Source organism: Eschrichtius robustus, chromosome X, assembly GCF_028021215.1.
Source record: "Eschrichtius robustus isolate mEscRob2 chromosome X, mEscRob2.pri, whole genome shotgun sequence".
Lineage (NCBI taxonomy): Eukaryota > Metazoa > Chordata > Mammalia > Artiodactyla > Eschrichtiidae > Eschrichtius > Eschrichtius robustus.
The window spans coordinates 135,866,298-135,890,938 of NC_090845.1; the positions used below are offsets into that span (position 1 = coordinate 135,866,298).

A 24,641-nucleotide genomic window follows, 5' to 3' on the forward strand; every position below is an offset into this window, starting at 1 on the left:
TGACTTTTGCCGGAAAGATGGACATGACTAATGGTTGCGCTCTTATTTGAAACCTCTACTTTTGTGTACTTTGGGAGATGTAATAAATTTCTGATTGAAAAAAAATGGTGTAGGGATAGATTTTAAATATCTGAGAATCATTAATGTTTCACGATGAAACATTAGTTTCTTCTCTCAGGGAAATTTGCTCACGGCCAGGTTTGGACCCTGCAGGCAAAATTAGGCTGCTCCCCTCTCTGCTCCCTCCACCAGCTCACCAGCTTCATTTCTTTGTCATGGTTCTAGGTCTGGGGGCTTCTTAAGCACTTACACAATAGTAGTGTGATCTCTTGGAGAATTGGGCAGAAAACATACCTTATCCTGGACCTGATTTCCCAGAAATCATACAGTGTGGCTTATGTCTCTGATACTTGATACTTAAGGAATCGTGAATTTCAAGAGCACTATTTTTCTAGCGAAGACCGAGTGTTGCACTTTCTTCACGTTTTTAGAAAACTGTAAAGTCAGCTTATTGAAACACCAAAACTACCGTCGTGAATTTGAAATGGTAAAAATGCCGTTATGATGACTGAGAGCAGTGGGTCGCATCCTTGCTTGCCTGGCTGCCGTCCTGGAGGCTCTGGTCGCACTGGTAGCGGCGGGGCAGCCTCATGTTTGAGGAGCATCTGAAGTTGGGAACCACTGAACTACAGACTTGGAAGCTGGTGTAATAACGTCACAGCTCTGCTGAACAGGCCTTTACTGCCTTTTAAATTAAGTGCCATACAATTTCAGATGCCTTCCAAATACTGAACAGAGTATAATATTAGTTTATTAAATGTTATAAGAATCGTGTGGAGTGGATGCATGAGTAGCATGATGGCCGACCAGGGCCTTCTGTCATCAGTGGATGTAAAGCTCTTGGGCAGAAGGTTGTTGGGTAATGAAGTGTTCATATGGTGCCAACATATCATCACCCCACAAATGACCTCCCATGACCAAGGGAAAACTACCTTTCCAGTGGAGAGGTGTGTCTCAGTCACTAGTTAACCAAGTGATGAAACTTAGCATCACTCAGAGCCCACTTACAGCAGGCTTTTAAGAAGTCTCTAAATAGAGGATGAGATCATATTTCTCACCTTCCCAGCTCTTCCCTGAAGACTGAGATTCAGTGCTAATCATGGTCCCTAATAAATAAAAAACAGTTGGTAAGTGTTAAGCTTCTTTGATGTCTCTTTTATTTCCCTGTATGTCATAGTAATAGCTAAGAAGAATAAGATTGAAATCAGTGTCTGCTAATAGATGTTGAATGAAACTGAGACAGTACTGAGTTTAAAGATAGATAGGAAGGAATAATTGCTTGAAGCTTTAGGAGCCCTAAAGAAAGGAGTATACTTGGGGAAAAAGAAGTCTGAAACTTGAGTAGTTAACTCAATAAAAATAATTTTGTAATAAAGCACAGGAGAGCAATCTCTTTGATCATGTAGTGATTGCTAATGTGAATCCAACACCACTATCAACTGATACTTTTAAATGTAATTTAGATTTGTGTATGATGTAAATGTAGTTATAAAATGTTTCATTAAATTGTTCTACTATTAACACAAGACTTCAAATGATTTTATGAGAATATAGCACTCTTTCCCTAGTTTGTGGACCAAACATCTCTTAAGGCAGCATTTCTCCAAGTCTCAGGAGGATGTTCCCCTCCCCTGAGAGATGCTATCTGCAAAACGGGTTTGCTGGTACAAGTTGGCAAGTATTGCATACAGTAGTCCTTTCCAAAGAATCATACTTCACATGAGCATGTGAAAAGCTTTGAAGTCTTACAGGAAAGAAACCTGTTTACTTCTGTGTAACCTAGCATTCCCGAACTTACCTTGCCAGGCAAGCCTTTTTTCCACCTGTTACAGCAATTCCTAGAAATGCTGCTTTAAAGAACACTTGGTCTCAAAACAGTAATGGTATTTATTTGAATATCAGGGACTATCTTAGTTTGTTCACAGCAATGTAGCTTCTCTCTGGCATGCTGGCAGAGGGAAGGAGGGATCCTCCCTGTTATGGATTGAATGTTTGTGGTTCCTCAAATTTCATGTTGAAATCCTAACCCCCAAGGTGATGGTATTTGGAGGTGGGGTCTTTGGAGGTGATGAAGTCATGAGCACAAGGCCTTCGTGAATGGGATTAGTGCCCTTATAAAATAGACCCCAGAGAGCTCCCTTGTCCCTTCCTCCATGTGAGGACATGGCAAGAAGACAGCCACCTATGAACCAGGAAGAGGGCCCTCACCAGACACTGAATCTGCCAGCACCTTGATCTTGGACTTTCTGCCTCCAGAACTTTGAGAAATAAATGTCTGTTGTTTGAGCCACCCAGTCTATGGTCTTTTTGTTATAGCAAGCCGAATGGACTAAGACAAGGACCCATCAGACTTTGTTTCAGCTCTTGCTTAAGAAGTCATCTTTTTTCTTTATTTGCGGGGGAGGGTAGAGTGATGGTGGTTCTAGCACCTATTTGAGGAAACCAAATGGCCCCGTCGATACTGTCCCCCCCCTGAACCACTATGTGAAGTCACACAGCTTCAGTAGCCTTGTGTCAGCACCATCAGGACCCACTGGAATAGGTTTTGATTATGAGGCTATAAAGTGTAGATAAACCACTTAAGAATTCTAGTTCTGTCGCTGCCTAACTTCCAAAGAACTTTTTTTCCCCAGTTCTCTCCTGATGATAAATTAAGAGTCATTAAACATTCCAAGAATCATTTATATGCCTTTCCTGCCACTCACTGAACAAATATTAAGTGGCTTCTGGGCTAGGCACTATGGTGGGGGACGCAAAAGTGGAAAGAAATATTCTTACCGGCATCTGGAAGGACACTTTGCTCCGAATTATTGGACACTGACTGGGTCACACAGGTGGAGGGCTCAGTCCCACAAGACTGCACCCACTTGGGACTTCCCTGGTGGTCCAGTGGTTAAGAATCCGCCTTCCAGTGCAAGGGATTCAGATTCGATCCCTGGGGGAACTAAGACCGTGTGCTGCAACTACTGAGACTGCATGCTCCAGAGCTCGTGCGCCACATCTAGAGAGCCCGTGCGCCTCAACTACTGACCTTGTGCACTCTAGAGCCTGCGTGCCGCAACGAAGATCCCTCATGCCGCAACTAAGACCTGATGCAGCCAAATAAATAAATATTTTTTAAAAAAGAAATTACTGTTTGTTTCTGTAAGTCACTGAGATGTGAGGTTGTTTGTTGTGTGGGTAAAGTTGGTCAATACAGAAATCATCCAAAAGTGGCAATTTTAGGAAAGGTTGAATTTTACAAAAAAAAAAAAAAATACTGCACCCACTTGTTCAGACACCTATTCCAAGTCCAGGTTGTTACCTGTGCTTCTGACCAACTGGCTTTAAATCTGAGCTTCCCAACGACACCTCCTTGGGTTCAACTGATTTACTAGTGCAGCTCATAGAACTCAGAGGAACATTCACTTAAATGTTCACCAGTTTATTATGTAGGATATTATAAAGGATATAGATGGACAACAGCCAGATGAAGAAGTACACAGGGTGAGGACCAGCAGGTTCTGACACACAGGAGCTTCTGTCCCCATGGAACTGGAGTGTATCCACTCCTGACATGTGGATGCATTCTGGTTCACCAACCCGGAAGCTCTCTGAACCCCATCCTTTTGGGTTTTTATGGAGGCTTCATTACACAGTGTTAAAATAAAAAACTCATATATGCACCCAATATAGGATCACCCAAAAGCCCATGATGAAAGATAAGGAAAGACACTGTATAATTATAAAAGGATCAACAGAAGAACAGGATATTACACTCGTTAACATACATGCACCCAATATAGGAGCACCCAGATACATAAAGCAAATACTAACAGACATAAAGGGAGAAATTGATGGGAATACAATAATAGTAGGAGACTTTAACAACCCACTCACATCAGTGGACATGATCTTTGAGACAGAAAAATCAATAAGGCAAGAAAGATCCTAAATGATACAACAGAACAGACTTAATTGATATTTTCAGGACATTACATCCAAAAAAAGCAGACTACACATTCTTTTCAAGTGCACATGGAACATTCTCTAGGATTGACTACATACTAGGGCACAAAACAAGCCTCAACAAATTTAAGAATATAGAAATTATTTCAAGTATCTTTTCTGACCACAACAGCATGAAACTAGAAATCAACCACAGAAAAAGAAACGAGAAAAAAATAATTACATGGAGACTAAACAACATGCTACTAAAAAACCAGTGGGTCAACAATGAAATCAAAGAAGAAATTAAAAAATACCTTGAGGCAAATGACTATGAAAACACAACCATACAAAATCCATGGGATGCAGCAAAAGCATTTCTTAGGGGGAAGTTCACAGCAATACAGGCCTTCTTTAAGAAACAAGAAAAATCTCAAATAAACAACCTAACCCACAACCTAAAAGAATCAGAAAAAGAACAAACAAAACCTAAAGTCAGCAGAAGGAAGGATTTACTAAAGATCAGAGAGGAAATAAATAAAATAGAGGTTTAAAAAACAATAGAAAAAAAATCAATAAAACCAAGAGCTGGTTCTTTGTAAAGGTAAAGAAAATTGACAAACCCCTGGCCAGGCTCACCAAGAAGAAAAGAGAGAAGACTCAAAATAAGAAATGAAAGAGGAGAAATCACAACTCATAACTCAGAAATACAAAAAACCATAAGAGTATACTATGAACAATTATTTGCCAACAAATTCGACAACCCAGAAGAAATGGACAATTTTCTAGAAACATACAGCCCAAAAAAACGGAATCAAGAAGAAACAGATAACTTGAACAGACCGATCACTAGAAGTGAAATAGAATCTGTAATAAAACAAACAAACAAAAATCCCAGCTCCCTACAAACAGAAGTCCAGGGCCAGATGGCTTCACAGGCAAATTCTACAAAACATACAAAGAAGAACTTATACTGATCCTTTTCAAATTCTTCCAAAAGACTGAAGAGGAAGGAACACTCCCAAAGACATTCTATGAAGCCACCATTACTCTGATACTGAAACTAGACAAAGACACTACCAAAAAAGAAAATTACAGGCCAATATCTTTGATGAATATAGATGCAAAAATTCTCAACAGAATATTAGTAAACCTAATCCAACAACACATAAAAAAGAGCATACACCACGACTAAGTTGGATTCATCCCACAGTCACAAGGATGGTCTGACATGTGCAAATCAATCAATGTGATACACCACATCAACAAAAGAAAAAAAAAAACCATAATCATCTCAATAGATGCAGAAAAAAACATGCAATAAAATTCTACATCCATTCATGATTAAAACTCTTACCAAAGTGGGTACAGAGGGAACATATCTCAACATAAGAAGAGCTATTTATGACAAACCCACAGCCAATCCGATACTCAATGGTGAAAAGCTGAAAGCCTTCCCATTAAAATCTGGAACAAGACAAGGAAGCCCACTCTCACTTCTCTTCAACATAGTATTGGAAGTCCTAGCCACAGCAACCAGACAAGAAAAAAATAAATAGAAGTTATTCAAATTGGTAGGGAAGAGGTAAAACTGTCATTATATGCAGATGACGTGATACTATATATAGAAAACCCTAAAGACTCCACACAAAAACTACTAGAACTGGGCTTCCCTGGTGGCACAGTGGTTGAGAATCTGCCTGCCAATGCAGGAGACACGGGTTTGAGCCCTGGTCCGGGAAGATCCCACATGCTGCGGAGCGACTAGGCCCGTGAGCCACAACTACTGAGCCTGCGCGTCTGGAGCCTGTGCCCCGCAACAAGAGAGGCCGTGACAGTGAAAGGCCCGTGCACCGCGATGAAGAGGGGCCCCCACTTGCCACAACTAGAGAAAGCCCTCGCATAGAAACGAAGACCCAACACAGCCAAAAAAATTAATAAAATAAATAAATAAATAAGTAAAAAAAAAAAAACTACTAGAACTAATCAATGAATTCAGCAAGGTAGCAGGATACAAGATTAACATACAGAAATTTGGTGCAGGGGCAGAGGGGTGGAGGAGGGAGCAGGAAAAAAAAAGAAATTGACTGCATTTCTTAACACTAACAATGAAATATCAGAAAGGGAATGTAAACAAACAATCCATTTTAAAATTACATCAAAAGCAATACTTAGGAATAAATCTGACCAAGGAGGTGAAAGACATATGCTGAGAACTACAAAACATTAATAAAGGAAATTGAAGATGATTCAAAGAAATGGAAAGATATCCCATACTCTTGGATGGGAAGAATTAATATTGTTAAAGTGGCCATACTACCCGAAGCAATCTATAGATTTAACGTGATCCCTATCAAATAGCCCATTACATTTTTCACAGAACTAGAACAAATAATCCTAAAATTTATATGGAAGCACAAAAGACCCAGAATTGTCAAAGCAATCCTGAGGAAAAAGAACAAAGCAGGAGGCATAACCCTCCAGACTTCAGACAATACTACAAAGCTACAGTAATCAAAACAGTGTGGTATTGGCACAAAACAGACATATGGATCAATGGAACAGAATAGAGACCCCATAAATAAACCAACATACCTACAGCCAATTAATCTTTGACAAAGGAGGCAAGAATATACAATGGGAAAAAGACAGTCTCTTCAGCAAGTGGTTTTGGGAAAGTTGGACAGCTGCATGTGAATGAATGAAGTTAGAACACACCTTCACCCCATACACAAAAATAAACTCAAAATGGCTTAAAGGCTTAAACATAAGACATGATACCATAAAACTCCTAGAAGAGATCATAGGCAAAACATTCTCTGACATAAATTGTACCAATGTTTTCTTAGGTTAGTCTCCCAAGGCAATAGAAATAAAAGCAAAAATAAACAAATGGGACCTAATCAAACTTATAAGCTTTTGTACAGCAAAGGAAACCATAAACAAAATGAAACACAACCTTTGGACTGGGAAAAATATTTGCAAATGATGCGACTGACAAGGGCTTAATTTCCAAAATATACAAACAGCTCATACAACTCAATAACAAAAAAAACAAACAACCCAATCGAAAAATGGACAGAAGATCTAAATAGACATTTCTCCAAAGAAGACATACAAATGGCCAATAGGCACATGAAAACATGCTCAACACTGCTAATTATTAGAAAAATGCAAATCAAAACTACAATGTAAGGTACCAGCTCACACTAGTCAGAATGACCATCATTAAAAAGTCTAAAAATAACAGGGAAATCCCTGGCGGTCCAGTGGTTAGGACTCCGAGCTTTCACTGCCGAGGGCATAGGTTCGATCCCTGGTTGGGGAACTAACACCCTGCAAGCCGCAAAGTGCAGCCAAGGAAAAAAAAAGGCTACAAATAACAAATGCTGGAGAGGGTGTGGAGAAAAGGGAACCCTCCTACACTGTTGGTGGGAATGTAAATTGGTGCAGCCAGTATGGAGGTTCCTCAAAAAACTAAAAATAGAGCTACCATATGATCCAGCAATCCCACTCCTGGGCATATATCTGGAGAAAACTCTAATTCAAAAAGATACATGCACCCCTATGTTCATAGCAGCACTGTTTACAATAGCCAAGACATGGAAGCAACCTAAATGTCCATTGACAGATGAATGGATAAAGAGGATGTGGTACATATATGTAACAGAATACTACTCAGCCATATAAAAGAAGGAAATTTTGTCATTTGCAGCAACATGGATGGACCTAGAGATTATCATACCTAAGTGAAGTCAGTCAGAAGGAGAAAGACAAATACCATATGATATCACTTGTATGTGGAATCTGAAATATGACACAAATGAACATATCTACGAAACAGAAACAGACTCACAGACACAGAGAACAGACCTGTGGTTGCCAAGGGGGAGGACAAGTGGGGGAAGGAAGGATTGGGAGTTTGGGATTAGTAGATGCAAACTATTATATATAGAATGGATAAACAACAAGGCCCTACCTTGAAAACTCCGTGAACAGACAAAACCAGTTTAGTCACACAAGCAAGGCTTAATGTAGCTTATTTTAGGAGACTAACCTGACCTGGGTCATTTCTTGCTTATGCTTCTGGAAAGCATAAGCTAAACTGTTTCCTAAGGCTGATATGAGGTTAACCACTGACCAATTCCCTACCATTTAAGAAAATTCTAATATTGTAACCAATCACTGTGAAGAATAAGCAGTCACTTCCCTCATGCTGTGTAAGCTGCTCATTCCATGTGCTGGTCTGAGTGCTCTGTGTTCACAAACTGTCTTTTTGGTGTGTGCACAATAAACTTTCACTAATTACTACTTTGATGATTCACTGGCTTTCTATTATTTTTCTGTGATCGTTTGACAAGTCACAATTGATTAAATCACTGGCCGTTGGTGATTGAACTCAATCTTCTCCAGCCTCTCGCCCCTCTTCCCTCCCCAGAGGTCATGGTGGGGGTGGGAACTGAAAGTTCTAACCCTCTAACCCTGCAAGTTGGTTCCCGTGGCAACCAGCCCCCATCCTAAGGTTACCTAAGGGCTTTCAAAAGTCTCATTAACATAACAGAAGACACCTTTATTGCACTTATCACTTAGGAAATTCCAAGGGTTTTAGGACCACAGTGCCAGGAATGGAGACAAAACCCAAATACATATTTTGTTATAATGAAAGAAGCTCTTTTACCCCTTTCCTGTTTGCCCATTTCTGTTACCCTGTAACCTTAAAAGAACCTAATTATAGGAATGAGATCACCAGGCAGTTTAACCTAACTCCTGACTTATACTCTCCTGAATGCACACCATGCCTTGTCTAACCTGTTGATTCTTTTCCTAGATAGAAGTAGTTAGCTCTCTACCCACAATAGCCCCCCTAAGCAATCCTGCACGCAGATCACACGGGCAAGAAAACATCTGAAGAAAGTCAGCCAGTCTGCATGCAAAGGAGAATGATGCAGAATCCAACCTCCTTCCTTGATGATTCACTGAGATTCTTACCCCGTTTTTCCCTTTAAAAACTGTCATGGTGGGGCTTCCCTGGTGGGGCAGTGGTTAAGAATCTGCCTGCCAATGCAGGGGACACGGGTTTGAGCCCTGGTCGGGGAAGATCCCACGTGCCACGGAGCAACTAAGCCCGTGTGCCACAACTGCTGAGCCTGTGCTCTAGAGCCCGCAAGCCACAACTACTGAGCTCACATGCCGCAACTACTGAGCCCCCGTGCCTAGAGCCCGTGCTCCGCAACAAGAGAAGCCACCGCAATGAGAAGCCCATGCACCGCAACGAGGAGTAGCCCCCGCTCGTCGCAACGCAGCCAAAAATAAATAAATTTTAAAAAACCCAAAAAAAATGTCATGGCTGAGCAGAATCTTCGGGGTTGGTCTCCGGACACAAACCCACCTTCTCCCCAGGTTGCCGGGTTTTCTGATTAAAGCACCTTTTCCACTGACACTTGTCTCTCCATTATTGGCTTTTGAGTGGCAAGCAGCCAAATCTGACTTCGGTAACAATAAGTCAACATATCACATATACCAAACCAAAAATTTTCACTTAAAAGGTTTATTTTAGCAGCTCAGTTTTATCACATTCTACTTATTTGTTTAATATATTTATATTTGTTCTGCATAGATGGCATATTAACTTTTATAGTTGACTTTTTCATTTGATATTTGCTGCTACCTGGCCCGAAGAAAGAGTCAGGAGGATAGATAAAACCCGCGTGGTGGAAATGTGGGGCAGCAGTTTGCTTCTCAGCAGAACTTTACTGTCATGTGGGCTTCAGCGTCAGCTTTTCTTCCTCTTCTTTCTCAAATCCTGAACAGACGAGAGATCTTCCCTTGGGATATCGAGCACAACACTTACGCAGTTCTTGGATGACAGCCTGACACTTAGATTCCATGTAGTTGTTGGCTGAAAGACAGATACACAGACCCTAGTCATGATCTCATAGGACTGGGGCACAGGGAGGGTTAGATCTGAGCTTCCCAGTCCTTTTCACTTTGTTGTATCTACAGACCTGGAGGAAAGAGGGTGTAGCCAAGTCCACTGAATTCTTTCTGATTTAGAGACCCATCAACAGGTTAATAAGGAAGTATGATGTACAAAGTGGTCGAAAGGTATTTTTACATATAATTTCCTTTTCTTTAACGCTGATTACTTACGTGCCTTTTTCCAGGGCAGTGGTTTTTAACCTCCTCCCCCCCCCCATCTCTCTCTCTCTCTCTCTCTCTCTCTCTCTCTCTCTCGTGTGTGTGTGTGTGTGTGTGTGTGTGTGTGTTTGGTCACTAATCCCTTTTGTTAATTTGGTGAATTAGAGAAATGCAGGAACCATGCACATTATTTTGCACTCAGTTTAAGGTGGCTGCTGAACCTTCCCTACCAAGTCTGTGCATTAGGGGTTGGCAAACTGCAGCCTCATGGTTGAATTCCACTCTTTTTTACAGCTGAGCTAAGAATGGGTTTTGCAAAAGGTTGGAAACACACACACACACACACACACACACACACACACACACACACACACACACACACACACACACACACACACACACACACACACACACACACACACACACACACACACACACACACACACACACACACACACACACACACACACACACACACACACACACACACACACACCCCCCCAAAGACCTCCTGACTTCCAAATCCTAAAATATCTCCTGTTTGGTCCTTTACATAAAACATTTGCAGATCCCTGCTATACATAGACCCTAAGTCAAGGAGGACTTGACCTAAAGGTCCTAGGTCAACTGCAGGTAATGAGTCCCCCAGTACTAAAATGGGGTGCATGGGAGTTAGCCTGGGATAGGAAAGACAATTCTGATTAGAAAGAGAGTATGGTTGGGTGGCTAAGTCCAGGTTTGGACCCAGACCAAAGGGGTTCAAACCATCACTGTGCCCCTTAATAGTTCTGTGACCCTAGACAAGTTACATAGCTTCTGTGTTGATTTCCCTATCTATAAAAATGGGTCACAGTAGTATCTACCTCATGGGTGCAAGGATTAAAGCTTAATATTATTTAAAGCCCTTACAACTGAGCTTGTCATCCAGGGAGTACTTAATGCTCACTCTTAGCCCTTCTAGCTCTCAATCCACCCACATTGTAGTGAGGGGGGTGTAACCAGTTCTAACTTGATTTGTGTTCTCCTTTAGCTGTATGTTGCTAATTCAAATCAGGTAAGAATCAGATAGAATCAGGTAAGAATTTATTTGGGAGAAGAAATTGGGAAGAACATTCTTTTTTTTTTTTGGCGGGGGTGCCACGCTTCGAGGCTTGCGGGATTTTAGTTCCCTGACCAGGGATTGAACCCGGGCCCACGGCAGTGAAAGTGCTGAGTCCTAACCCCTGGACCTCCAGGGAATTCCCCTTCCTTTTTCTTAAATTTGGAGGAAGGGAAGAAAAGGATGAATAAAATGGCATTATTATTATACATTAACATTTCAGATTAAAAGATTTTAAAAATATTGCTTACACCATAAAATGAAAAGTCCAAGAATGAAAGTTAAAAGTCAAAGGAAATATACAAACAAGGGTTTTCTTTGGTGGTGAGTCTTTGGGTGAACTCTGAACATTTTTCCCTCCTCCCTTTCTATATTTTCGTGGGCATCCATCTCTATCTATTACTTTAGTAATGGGAAAAAGTTATCCAAAAAGTCAGTTTTCAAATTCAGATAGCCTTGTAGCCTTTTCTGTTTGTTCTGCTAGTAACCATTTGCTGATTTAAAAAAGTAAAATCCTCTAGCATATGGTCAAATTTATCAGCTTATTTAAAACAAAATGGACAAATCACTGACATCAAATACGCTTTAGCTGATTTACTTTTGCCTTTAAGAGTTAGCTGCCTGAATTCCAACTGTATTTTCACCCCTTCTAACCTGACTGCTTTTAAAAAGTGAGTTGTCAGCCACAGTGCAGTCTAACCAACCCATTTAAAACTAGTCTTTTTTAAAAAGGACTTTGTTCAGCTTAGTAATTCTCAACTCTGGCTGCACATTAAAATCACCTGGTTAGCTTTTTAGACTGATTCCTGCCCAGACCCCACCCCCAGAGAGTCTGATTTAACTGTTCTAGGCAAGTGTTTGAAGCCCTCCAGGTGATTCTAAATGTACAACCAGGATTGTAAATCCCGAGCTTAGGTCACGCCACTTTTTATTTTCTGCCATCCTTGAAGACACAGTGAGGAAAATCTTTAAGATAAGTTAGTTACAGAAATATTACATTCTGAGAGGAGTTAATATAGTCTGCTGATAAAAAGAACAATTGTTCTCTTGTTAGTGCACATATAAAGTCGATAAATATAGAAAAGCATTTAACATACTACCTTGTAAACATTTCTGTATTTCACAGGCTTGTTTCTGGCACGGATCCTTCTGCGGCATATCCAGAAAACTAAAATAAGAAAAATGATTTTTATTTTGTCTTTTATACATAAAGACTTTAAAGCCCCTCGATGGAATTTTCTTCTGAGACAAGCAGTATGCTCTTACAATTGCTGGAAAACAATTACACTAAAAAATATTCTTCCTGCTCATAGGATGAATTAACTGTATTTTTATAATATTCCATTTGGCTTGGAAGATATAAATAGCTTTACATAGGGAAAAAAACCCCTTGACTTCAACTCATCTTGACTACTGTAAACCAACGTTGGGCTAGAGGAGCCGGTGCTGCAGCCTGACAAGTCGGCCCACTGCCCGGCTCTGTCACTCAGAGAACCACTTTTGATAAATGATTTAACTCCTTGAGCCTTTTTCCTTATTACTTGTGTGTAAAATAGGGATCATACCTACCTGAAAGCATTGATGGAAGGATTAAACGTGATACAGTATATAAAGTGCATAGAACAGTGCCTGGAAGGCAGTAAGGACTCAACACGTGATAGCTATTATTCCCAAGATTTTTTAAAAAGTAAAACCTTTCTTTTAATGTATATAAACTGCTATGAGTATTTTAACTCAGGAAATTCTTTATCAGGTAGTGAATCAGCAATATTTGGTGCCATTATTACTTCCTGAGAAAGGTGCTAGGTAAGCAGCTAAAATGTTTTTTGGAGTTCTTACAGAAACCAACTTATTTAAAATATTTGTAACCAGAGAATAAATTTAAGTGCCCACGATTCTGATCAGCAACTTCTAAAAATTTGAAGACACAATTTCAGAAAGGAAAAAGGCCCAGGAGCCTTTGTAGCTAATTTCATTAATGCAAATGATCTCCCCCTTTTTTTTTTTTCTCAGAGCCCCCTAAGTTCTTAGTAGATCCAAGTTAGGTCAGTACTGGGATGGGAAACACTGGAGCAAAACCTAGGATATTTACAGGATGGGAGAAGGAAAGGCAGGTGAATTGCTGCAGGGCAAATAAGCGACAAATAGATGTTGATGCTGCTAGGAGCTGCTCTCTTCTCTCTAAACCAGTACCAAGTCCTTGGTGGTCAGGGCATCTGTTCTGTGGCAGGTGCTGACTTTTGTGGGATTCATCAGACCCCAGTTCCAGCTGATGATGTCCATTAACGGCTCTACGGCAATTTCCAAAGGAGTCAATTTCAAGTTACGTATCCTAACTAAGTGCTTTTGTTGACTTGCTTTCTGCCTGCATAACCCTTTCTCTGCAGTTCCACTTTCGGTGTTCTTCATGACCCTTCCTAAACTTCTGTGTTCTTGAGCAGTTTTTCAACCCACTCCCTCCCCCCAGGCCCACAGGTGGGTGCACTGCAGTGGTGGATGACGTGATTGCCATATACTGAACAGAACAGAGGGGCATATCTTCCTAGAATCCCAGCACCTGGAAAAAAAAGATCATTAAAATCACCACAATCGAATAGGGTGAAAAAGAAGAAGGGGGGGGTGGGGACAGGGGAGAAAAAGAAATACATACCAGATTAATCATCAGGCAAAAGCTTAAGCAACAGCTCCTGTACTCCCCTGACCTGTCAGAAAAAGAAAAGTTTATAGAGTACTCTGTTATAAGGGTCCCAGTACAATGAAAAATTATTAAGCAACATGTGTACCATTAAATGATGCTGGATCTGCCACAAGCGAGAGTTGTTATCCATGTAGCGCTCCTCGGGGTAGAGTTGCCACATGAGAGGTAGCTGGGAGGTGAGAAGGTGACTTGGCCTGGCTGCGTCACCTAAAGGAACCTGAACTTGCTGAACTCGTGCCCTTAGGAAACTCGTCTCCTAATGGAAAGAAACGATCAAAAATAAAACCAAAGACTTCAGGATATTGAGACTGGTTAGAAACCAAGTTGCTTGAAAGCAAAAATCAAGAAAGAAAGAAACAAAATGTAAACAGTTACCTCTTCCAGGACGGCCACCCACGTGCGCTGGTGTTCGTCGCGGTAGATACCCTCTTGGTGAACCCAGAGGTGATCGGGTGGAGCCCCCACATCCTCTCCTGCCATCCTGGGCTTTGGATTCCAATTCTAGCCCTGCTTTTCTCCACCTAAGCCTGCAGCACCCGCGCACAGGACACAGGTGTGACTTTTTGGGTTGGAATGAACTCACCAATGAGCAAGGTGACCTGGTACTAGCAACCACCAACTAGAAGCAAACCTCATCTATGTCTATTTGAACAGCCTAAACAGAACTGAGGACGTCTGAAGCTCCCTGGCAGACACTGAAGTGACACTCAGGCAGAACCTCGGCTGATGCTGCTGACCGCGAAGCACTCAAGAACTCTGCTAGGTGAGGGGTTCCGTGGAAATGTAGGCCTAGCGCTACAGGAAGCCGGGCAGTGGTCTCACAGTCTCTGCATTCAGCAAGCAGCATCTGACAAAATGTAGTGAGCAACGGAATATGCACAGGAGTGCGCATAAGGGCACACTTATTTGGGCAGGAAAGCAGTATAACAGACACATGCATGCCATATTCTCCAGGTAAAAGCCCCTTCCAAGCAGTTTCCATTTTAAAAGGTAAGACTGTGAAGGTCAAATCATGTAATGTGCATGGCTTTCTAAACTGAAATTAGAAGTTTGTTTTAAGGGCAAACGACCTATTTATCAGTTTGCTTAGAAAGGTTACTTATAATGGCTAGGCATTTCCAGAAGGGAGTTTTCATTTTAGGGAAAATACTTATGGTCGCATCATGGAATTTTTCAGTTGCAACAGACCCTGGGGATCATGATGATTCAGAGCTGAGAGACAGCAAATGATAGTCACCCATCTAGGTCCTTGTTTCATTTTAATAATGCTTCAGGATGTCATAGGAGCCCATTTTTCCATAGACGCGTGGGTTTAAATTCTGTTTTCCCAAGTCAGAAGGTCAGAAAAGCCCATCTGCCCTTTGGGAGGTGTAAAGGAAGCACACCTTCTGGGCAAACTCTTTCCATAACGCAGACTCAGCTCCGACCCCATAAGGATCCTCCGCCCAGGTCTGGGTCTCATTCAGGGCCTCACAACAACTTGAGCTGCCTTTTACAGGAATGAACCTTTTGGAGCCAGCTTACAGCGTCACAGCGCACTTTCACTGGGTGTCTACATTGGGCAGAGCGCAGACACGGCACTGGGGGATCTGCTCCAAAACCAGAGGCCTCCTATTCCCATTAGGCGGCCTCTAGGTAGGAGAGGGACTGCAGCACAGCTTGGGAGGTTGTTAAACCCTCAAAATGAGATTGTCAAGAGGAAACGAGATGCCAGAACACAGGATGATGCCAGAAAGAAGAACTAATTGAGCTGAACCGAGCCTTCTTTCCAAGAACAACAATCTGAGTCTGAGTTGTTGTTGTTTTTCCTTAACATTGTTAGTTTACCTTCCCTAAAAGGTAAGTGGAAAATATCTTTTATAGACTTAGGAAATGGTCTGATTGTAGTGGATAACTTATGAGCATCACAGTTGCCTCGCCCATTGCACCCTGAGTGGACCTGACTCCGAGCCCGTCGTAGCTCTTGTCTTACAGGGCTCTCTCATTTCAAACTCACCTAAAGTGGAACACCTTCTCCTAAACCAAATCCTGATTTCTCGCAGTGGCAACACAGCCTCTCCTGATCCTGCGGACTCAAAACTTGTGAGTTATCGTGGACTTCTTCCTCTTCTTCAGTTGGTGCACCCCACCTGTCACCATTTCCAGCAAGCACCACTATCACTGTACTTGAGACCAACTTTCCCCCAATACCAGGTTCATCATGTCTAGCGCCGTATCCTTGCTCTCGCTTTCCACTCGCCTAATGTTCCTCCCCGGGCCTCTCTGCCTATCTCAGTACTATTACCGCAGAGGGCAGGTGCCTGCCTTCTTGATGAAAACTTCCTGCCTCTTATGAATACTGTAGCATTTATGTCTAAACTAAAACTCAGATTTGACCGCTAATTATAAATTGCTTCACATTTTGCTCTGCTTATTTCACAAGTCCTGTCCGCCCCCCCCCCACCCCAGTACAGTGTTATAAGCACCTCAACAGAAGGAATAATACAGCACTGGACACCCTAAGCCTCAAATACTAGTCAAACAGTGTTCCTGTGAGTGGATGGATACGTATGCTGAGTAGAGAGGGGAGGCAAAGGCCACATGAGCATGGGTAGAGAGTGACTCTCTGGGTCTGTTATATAGCTATACATTATTTTGTTCAAAGCCATTTTTTTCCATTTAGCAGATACAATTGTTCTGCCTCTCTTTCTCCCCAAGATTTTGGAAAGTAGAGATAAAAACAAAACCCAGTAAATACTAATGTCAAAATAAAATATATTAAAGTCTGAATTTTGAGTACAAAAGAAACACGTGCCCCCCCCCAAAGTAGAAACCAAATGTTAAGGGTTTTAGGACCATCTCAACTTCACAGATAGGTCCTAGCAACAACTAACACGTTGACACATTGACATTTAAATCTGTTTTGAATGAAAAGCAAAATTTTACTGGTTATACCGACATTAAAAGGAAATAATTCCACTGGCATAGAGGGCAAACAAATTGGATGCTCTGAGTTAGTAAGAATCACTACAAAGAGGCCTATGAGTCACTACAAAATATTCTCAGAAGAAAGGCAGCGTGGTGTGCTGCTGTGACCCGAAGGACAACATGCTGGGCATCAGCAGGATGAACCTGGGAACAAACGCCAGCACACAACCCTGGACTTGCATGCGCTACCAGAGACAGCGTGAAGGCCCAGCGAAAGGCAACTGCAGTGATCAAGGGACTGAGAAGCTGCCCTGTGAGCACGAATCAAGAGCCTCAGCAGAGAAAAGCCAAGGCTCAGTGAGAGGGATTAAGATCAAAGCCACAGAATCGCAGGTTGTATGAATGGAATACAGTTTCCCTAAAAGTGATCCTTGGAACACTTGCCCCTAACTTTTTCCTTGGTCAAATAAGTTTGGGAATCTTGTAGAATCATAAAGCACGTAAGTACAGTAAAAGCTCTGGCAAGTTATGCAGTAAAGAACCTTTATTTTAACATTCCCCAAATTTATTTGACTAGAGAACTTTCTCCTCCATATGACAGTTGTGCACAAAATCCAGGACCCCTTGAACTAAGATGAATCTCTGAAAACCTCGAGATAAACTTAGGCACAATGTGCAATACAAAACACAGAACATAAACCTGTTCCACTCAACTCAAGGAATACTACCAGCTGCAATTTCAAATGGATTCAAAAAAGTGTTTATAGGGAATTCCCTGGCGGTCCAGTGGTTAAGACTCTGCGGCCCCAATGCAGGGGGCACAGGTTCAATCCCTGGTCGGGGAACTAAGATCCTGCATGCCGCACGGCGCGGCCAAAAAAAAAAAAAAAAGGGTTTATATACCTTTATTACCCATGAATGCACTAAAAAAGATTGTCCCCGTGGGGGTTACCTTGATGCCACGGCCAGGGACCACACTGGCCTAGACAGAATATTTCTTAGTAAGGCAGTTTGTAAACTATGTTTTAAGTAGACAGACCACACAGAAGGGCTTGCTTAGGTAGGTAATGCAAGTAAAACCATTATTTTTCATTTACAGAATGAATTATTTTGTGTCTTTTAAAAGAAGTATAATTTGGTTTAATTTCCAGGTGTTTGAACAGTTTTTAAACATGAATCAGTTGAATACACTTATTTTATTTGAAGTCAGTTAATAAACTCATCTACTTACAATGGGTGAAGTTACCAAGCCCTGGAGTCAGCCCGGCCTGTGTATGAATGCTGATTTTGCCACTTACTAGCTCTGTGACCTCGGATAAGTTAAGCTCTCTACACTCCAGTTTTCTAAGATGTCAAATGAGAATTAAAGAACAAATTGATCGTAACTGTCAGCGCTTACCTAGCACTTCCTGCATGTTTATATATTGACTCTTTTAATCTTCACAGTCACCCATTAGATGGATACTATTATTACCCCCACATAAAGATGAGGGAAGTAAGGCACAGAGAAGTTAGCTAACTTGCATGAGGTAACACAGCTAGGAAGTTGCAGAGGCTGATTCCAATTGGGGCAGTTTACACATACAAGGTATACAAATGCTTAGTAGAGTGTCTAGCACATGATAAGCTTGCCATAAATGTTAATAGTTTTTTCTACTCCAATTAAACTTTAGAGCTGTAAAATGCAGCCATGAGCATTATAAAAGTTAGAGAATATCATTGTGGAATACGAGATTGACTAACACCAACCATAGACAAAAGGTGTTTTTCTTCTCGAAGCTGCCTAAAAGTGCTTATAAACGCAAGACGTCCCATCACAAAACATAAAAATAAGAACAGCCATACTTGCACCATCAGCGCAGGGCATACTAGCCGCGAATAGCCATTGAAAATAATATATGCTGTAAAATTGAAGCTTAAGAGAAAAATTAGATGGGTCCAGTGTAATTGCACACTTGACATTTCGCCCCAGCTTCATCATTATCAAAATTAATCATGGAAGGATGTGCAATATGATTCTTAAACATTAGGTAAAAATGGAGGTTGCTGGCATGGATGTTCCAGATAGTTCCACTGGACGTGGGCCCTATTTGTGGGGAGATCGGGGTTGGAACTGACTTGGGAGAAAAGAGCAAAGCATCAACACCTCCAGCAGCACCCTGGGCATGTTCCCTTTCCAGTACTGCCCTGTCCGCCTGTCTCCCAACTACACAAGGAACAGAGAAGCAGATCAAACCCACAGAGGCACTGACTGGCCGTGGCGGCAGCACGGCATAGATTTTTCTTTGGTTTCGAATCGTTCCCAGAATCCACGTGTAATTCCTAGCCTCGGGAGTGGGAGATGTGTACTGTCCCCTATTGCATGTTTATCACACCTCAAAAGAAAATTACTTTTACATATAATTTCACCAGGTCTGATATCACCGAGACAAGGCGAGCTGAGGAAACTTGTGCATATCTGCTGCGATCTGCGATACATCCGACCTCGAACAGAAACTTCAGTTCCCCTTTCCCCTTCCCTGTATCGAACAAATAAATACCTAAAAGCCTTTGGAGAAAGTAGCAGCCGCCAAGCTTAGGAGTGATACTTTTTCAGACACAGTATAACACTGTTTCTGCCAAGAGGTTACTCACATGAATATAGTGTTTCTTGGGCTAATTATCCGCCTCGAGAGCAGCGAGGCTACAACTTCAGGTCACCCACCCCGGGCCACTCAAGCCGGGATCGGGACGTGAGCCCGGGGCGAGCCGAGGGGCATTCCGGGCCGAGGTCACCGAACCGAAGTTACGGGGCGCGGGCCGGCCACCGGAAGTGGTCCAGGGAAAGAGAGTGGTCCCAAATTCAGGGCCCCTAACTTGGAAACAAAACAAAATAAAAGAAAACCTTAACTCAGGACCGAATTTCAAAAGAGCGTCCCTTGGGCTCGAGAGGCCGGCGCGCGCGGCGATGCCGCCTGAGGGAGGTCCCCGGAGCGTGTAGGCCGCGCACGGCTCTTCTCGGCGGGCGGGCAAAATGGGCGCCGGCGCTCAGGAGGCGCCGGCCCGGCCGTCCGGGCGCTCCTCACAGACCACGTCCGCCCGCGGCCCGAGAGCGCCGCCTCCCTGCCGCCCCCCGCGCCCGGCCCGACGTCCAGACCGCGGCCGGCCACCGCCCTCTGCCCCGACGGCCACGCCTGCCCCAACCGGCGCGGGCGTTTCCCAGGTGCCGCCGGGCCGGCCCCGCCCCCGCGTCCCAAGCTCCGCCCCCGCGCGCCCGCCCGCCCCGCCCCGCGCCCCAGGCCCCGCCCCCACGGAACCCAAGCGCCGGAGCAGCCGGTTGGCCAGGCCCGAGTGGGCCCGAGGCGGACGTGAGCAGGACCAGACCAAGATGGCGGTGCAGGTGGTGCAGGCGGTGCAGGCGGTTCATCTGGAGTCGGATGCTTTCCTAGTTTGTCTCAACCACGCTCTGAGCACAGAGAAGGAGGAGGTGATGGGGCTGTGCATAGGGGAGGTAAGTCAGCCAGTAAGCCCGGCCGGAACCCTGCTGAGCAGCCCCACCGTGTCGCCTCGTTGGGTGTTGCCAGCGCCCAGGGCTGCGGAGGCCACAGGCACTCCTGACTCAGATCCTTGGACGTATCCTTTGGATGGTCCTGTCGCCTGGGCCCCGTTTCCTCGCGTCGCTTAAGGCTTCTTTACCCTTCCGCAAGCCACCAGCGATCCTCCTAAGCCTCGGGGAGTGGGAGGGGGGGAGGGATGGGAGGCTCGCTTTTTCTTGTAGTCTGTGGCTTTTCTTTAGATCTGGAGTTATCACCCCATTGACCAAAACTGCAAGTCAGATCAGAAAGACGATCTTTTATAATGAGGACATCAGTGTATCAGGAAGCAGCTGACCACGATTAGGGCCCCTAGCCTCGCCTCCACTCTTCCCTCTAGGATCCATTTTGAGGGTTCGGTTCCAAATAACCCAAGACAGGTGAGGGTTTCCAAGAATCCCAAGTTTCCACTGCGTTAAATATTGCAGAGGGGTGAAAGAGGATGAGGAAATAGAGCTTACTTGTTGGCAATCCGAAGTAAGAATTCTCCAGTCTTTCATGCCGGTGTACAGGAACACATAACCTAATTTTCATATTATCTGCATCCATGTACATCTAATACACTTAATGTGATCAATAATGTTTTCTGCTCTTTCCCACTCTAGTTGAATGATGACCCAAGGTAAGACTGTATTTGTTTACTCCTATCTTTTGATCTCTTTGTCATTGTTAACTCAAAATTATCACAACTTTCGCAATGTTTTGTACAGGTTGTATTTTAAGTTACCATTATGACTGTGGAGCTCCCTCAAGAACACAGTTTCAATCCCACCCCAACCCTGAAAGTTGCTTTCCACCTTACTTTCTAGTAGGAGGATTTTCAGTTGAGATATGTATGATCCTATGTGAAAAATATGGTTGGGGGAACCAAGATCATAAGTGAACCTGTGAAAGCTCTCTGTGGCAGATGATGTGCATATGAAGAGACATTTCCCCCTATTAATCCATTTCTCTATCTAAATTGTCAATGGCTTTCTGCCTCCCCCTGGTGGACCCTACAGTGATCTCAGAGATCCGCAGCGGCTTGAATGCTTGAGGTGGTGAAAGCTTTGGTCTACCTTTATTTAAACGTCAGAGCACAGCAGTTTCTCCTTGTCAAACTCACCTCCTTAATACCCAGGATTACAGGACTTTAGCTTTGCCCATGAAAACTATGCACTCGCCACTTAAGCATATGTCTCAGAGTCCTTCTAACAGACATATGAGCACAGCTCTAGCCTCAGTTTACTTTCCCTCCTCCTCCTTTGTCTCTGCTGTTTCATTGCAAAAACTGCTATTCCTGTTACTTTGCTTTAATACCTTTTTATATTCCAAACCTCAGTTCCCTTTTTTTCTAATTTATCCCCAAAAGGAGTGACCCCAAATTTACATATACTGGAACTGATATGCGCACAGTTGCTGAAAAGGTACGTGTGCTATAATTTTGCATGATGAAAACTTGCACTTGGGGAGGGATTTCTGTATTCTGTTTGATGATCTCAGCCAGGGATTAACCCAGTTCATGCAGACCCACATTTGGCTGGATGGGGTGTTCTCTCTAGGAAAATCAGATGAAGAATCTACTCAGTAGGAATGGGACCTAATTTTCTATTCTTTCTAGCGAATTATTATTACTTGGTCAAGATGAGTAACCACTGTCAGCTCTCCTCCTTGCTATCCTCTGCTGGGTTTCTGGCCCTTCTCCCATCTTCCTGGAGACCTTGGCTGGTTCACATCCTTGAGATCTGGTTCACATCATTGTTATCTTTTTATCCCAAGTCCCAGTATCTACTCAGGCAACCCCTCTCTGCTTACAGGCAACCTGTCTGCACTCCCGCCCTGCCTTTCCTTTCCTTTTTATTTCTTTAATATTTATTTATTTATTTGGCTGCACGGGTCTTAGTTGTGGCACGCATGATCTTCGTTGCTGCGTGTGGGATCTTTGGTTGCGGCATGTGGGACCTAGTTCCCTGACCAGGGATCGAACCCGGGCCCCCTGCATTGGGAGTGCAGAGTCTTAACCACTGGACCACCAGGGAAGTCCCCCTGCCCTGCCTTTTCTGGCATGCTCGAGCTTTTATGGTCGAGTATAATGCTTCTCAACCTAATTGTGGTGTAGGACCAGTTAATTTTTTCCCAACCTGTTGCAGACCAACGTTTTTGTAAAATACAATAAAAATAAATTATGTCCTCTTCTCCCACCAAGCAGACAATGGAGGTGATAAAAGCTATCAGGCAACAACGCCATCTAATTATTACCCCCATGTACAGTCTTCCCAAATCAAGGAAAGAAGTCCACTTCCTATTCAGAGCTGCAGCTTCTTCGAAGACCTTGCTTATCAAATATCTTGTCTCTCTTCTGAGTCTTCAACCTATTCCTGTCATCTGGCTTTTTTCCCTTAGGATACAACTGTGCTTAAATTACTCTCATTTTCAGAAAGGAAAGAAAAATAACTTCTTAATCCTGTATCTTCCTGTAGTTAACTGCTTCTTGTATCCTTCCTTTAATAGTCAGACCTCTTAAAAGAATAGGCTGCAATCATTCCTGATTTACCTTCTCCAGTGAAAGCAACCACCCTCCAGTTTGCAGTTCTACCTCTCCAGCCACCTCCTCATTGCTACATCAGTGGATTATTCCTTGGTGCTTATCTTACTTAATCTTTGTCCTCAGAACTCTGAACTCTCATGGGGTTTTTTATTTGTTTTGTTTTTGCTGTGTCTACCATTCCTCCCCTCTCTCTCTCATCCTTTATGGAATCTTCCTCCTCTGCCTATGCATCAAATACTGGTATTCTCCAAGTTTCTGCCTTCACCTCCTCCTCGTCCCAGAATGTCTTCCTGGCCAGCCTCGCCTCCCCTATGGCTTTACCTGCAGCAGACATTGAGGTTAGACAGATCTGTCTTCAAATACTTTTCTCTGATACTTGTGTGACTTAGGGCATGTTACTTAACATCTGTGAGCTTTGCTTTCTTTATCTGCAAAACAGGGATGATGACAGCCACCAATTTCATAGAATTGTTGGGAGAGTTGGATCTGGGTAATGTGTGTAAAACACTCATCTGTAGAATGGGCATAACAATAGTACCAACCTCACTGGGTCATGGGGAGAGTTAATTAAATTAATACACGAAATGCACTTTCCAAGTGCCTGACGCATGATTGGTAGCCAACGTTGGCCATTCTGACTTGTTGTTGTTAATGGCCCGTAGGTGATGGTTAGTATGAATTATCCCAAGCTCCAGAACTTAATACTCCACTGCCTCCTGGACATCCACGTTTATCCAGACACAGGCATCTTAAACTAACGTGTTCAAAACTGAACCTTTCCTCTTCCTCAAACCCTCTCCTCCAGCATTCCTCCTGCCATAGTAGTTCCCATACCTGGCTGCACCTTGGAATCACCCAGTAATCTTTACAAAATCCTGATACTGACTCAGTTGGTCTTTGGTGAGACCTGTGTGGCAGGAGTTTAAAAAGCTCCCCAGGTGATTCTAATGTGCAGCCAAGTTTGGGAACCACTGCCTGCCATTCAGAACCATTAATGTAGATTGCTTTACCGTTTGTTTCCAATGCACCATCCCAACAACTGCTACCTTAGTTGAGGTCCTTATCACTTCCTTTATGGAATACTGCATCAGCCTCTCCACTGGTCTCCTTGCCGTGAGTCTGTCTCACCTCTAGTCTTTTCTTTTGACTACTTAGGATGTGATCTTTTGAGAACATAAGTCTGCTTGGCTAACTCCTTATTCCTTGCAGTTCAGCCCAGGTGCCACCTGCCTCCTTGAAGGAACCTGTCCTGACCTGTAGGCTAGCTCCTTGAGCATATCTATTGCAGTGCATATATGTTGTCTTAGAGTTGTTTACCTGTCTGTCTTCCTGGATGTGACTACTGTATCCTGTTTATCTTTGTATAGTCAGGCCCTCATGTAGTGCGTCACATCTAGTACATACTTGATAAATACATGTTGTATGAATTAACATACATCCCCTACAGGAGGAAATTAGTGTTACCTGCCTGTGATCCATGGAGAGCCATGCCAGGGGGCACAGACTTTCTGTAAAGGGCAAGATGGTAAATGTTTAGCTTCGTGGGGCATACAGAGCAGTTCCTCAGCTCTGCCAGTGTAGTGCAACAGCAGCTACTGGAACATAAATGAATGAACGTGGCCAGATTTGACCTGAGGGAGGCCAAGCAGGCCATAGTTTGCTGACCTTTGATCTGTACCAAAGCAGAAGAGCAGAAGGAACTGGGCTTTAGTA

At 43.2% G+C, this 24,641-nt stretch overlaps 3 protein-coding genes and 1 non-coding gene across 7 annotated transcripts in view; 1 reads left to right on the forward strand and 3 right to left on the reverse strand.

Moving 5' to 3' along the window:
* Positions 1-9,539: 9,539 nt before the first annotated feature.
* CMC4 (C-X9-C motif containing 4) lies at positions 9,540-19,549 on the reverse strand. 2 transcript variants are annotated; one of them, XM_068533952.1, is made up of 3 exons: positions 19,464-19,549; positions 12,325-12,392; positions 9,540-9,886 (listed from the first exon to the last, which is right to left on the reverse strand). In XM_068533952.1, the coding sequence occupies exons 2-3, from the start codon at positions 12,380-12,382 to the stop codon at positions 9,744-9,746; spliced, it is 201 nt and encodes a 66-aa protein (XP_068390053.1). In that variant the 5' UTR covers positions 12,383-12,392; positions 19,464-19,549; the 3' UTR covers positions 9,540-9,743. The 2 variants fall into 2 exon arrangements, with proteins under 2 accessions (XP_068390053.1, XP_068390054.1); XM_068533953.1 differs by lacking the exon at positions 19,464-19,549 and adding an exon at positions 13,317-13,752.
* Positions 13,689-19,535, reverse strand: MTCP1 (mature T cell proliferation 1). The gene is made up of 5 exons (XM_068533951.1): positions 19,464-19,535; positions 14,298-14,449; positions 14,008-14,178; positions 13,875-13,926; positions 13,689-13,781 (listed from the first exon to the last, which is right to left on the reverse strand). The coding sequence occupies exons 2-4, from the start codon at positions 14,400-14,402 to the stop codon at positions 13,879-13,881; spliced, it is 324 nt and encodes a 107-aa protein (XP_068390052.1). The 5' UTR covers positions 14,403-14,449; positions 19,464-19,535; the 3' UTR covers positions 13,689-13,781; positions 13,875-13,878.
* A 576-nt stretch (positions 19,550-20,125) lies between the features above and the next one.
* Positions 20,126-24,641, forward strand: part of BRCC3 (BRCA1/BRCA2-containing complex subunit 3) — a 70,743-nt gene continuing 66,227 nt past the window's right edge. For 2 of the 3 annotated variants that reach the window (XM_068533648.1, XM_068533650.1), the window contains exons 1-3: positions 20,126-20,319; positions 21,007-21,023; positions 21,753-21,807. In XM_068533648.1, coding sequence (XP_068389749.1) covers positions 20,197-20,319; positions 21,007-21,023; positions 21,753-21,807 — 195 coding nt within the window. In that variant the 5' untranslated portion in view covers positions 20,126-20,196. The remainder of the gene's footprint in view (positions 20,320-21,006; positions 21,024-21,752; positions 21,808-24,641) is intronic. The other variant, XM_068533649.1, reaches the window with a different exon arrangement.
* TRNAG-CCC (transfer RNA glycine (anticodon CCC)) lies at positions 22,347-22,419 on the reverse strand. Its single transcript has one exon. It is a non-coding gene; the product is annotated as a tRNA-Gly (tRNA).

Excerpts from the sequence above, each read along its gene's own strand:
- CMC4 (XM_068533952.1), bottom strand. The coding sequence starts at position 12,382 with ATGCCGCAGAAGGATCCGTGCCAGAAACAAGCCTGTGAAATACAGAAA. Across the intron at positions 9,887-12,324 it reads AATACAGAAATGTTTACAAG|CCAACAACTACATGGAATCT; the intron begins GTAGTATGTTAA and ends TCTGTCTTTCAG.
- MTCP1 (XM_068533951.1), bottom strand. The coding sequence starts at position 14,402 with ATGGCAGGAGAGGATGTGGGGGCTCCACCCGATCACCTCTGGGTTCAC. Across the intron at positions 14,179-14,297 it reads GGGTGGCCGTCCTGGAAGAG|GAGACGAGTTTCCTAAGGGC; the intron begins GTAACTGTTTAC and ends TCTTTCCATTAG. Across the intron at positions 13,927-14,007 it reads AGATCCAGCATCATTTAATG|GTCAGGGGAGTACAGGAGCT; the intron begins GTACACATGTTG and ends TTTTTCTGACAG.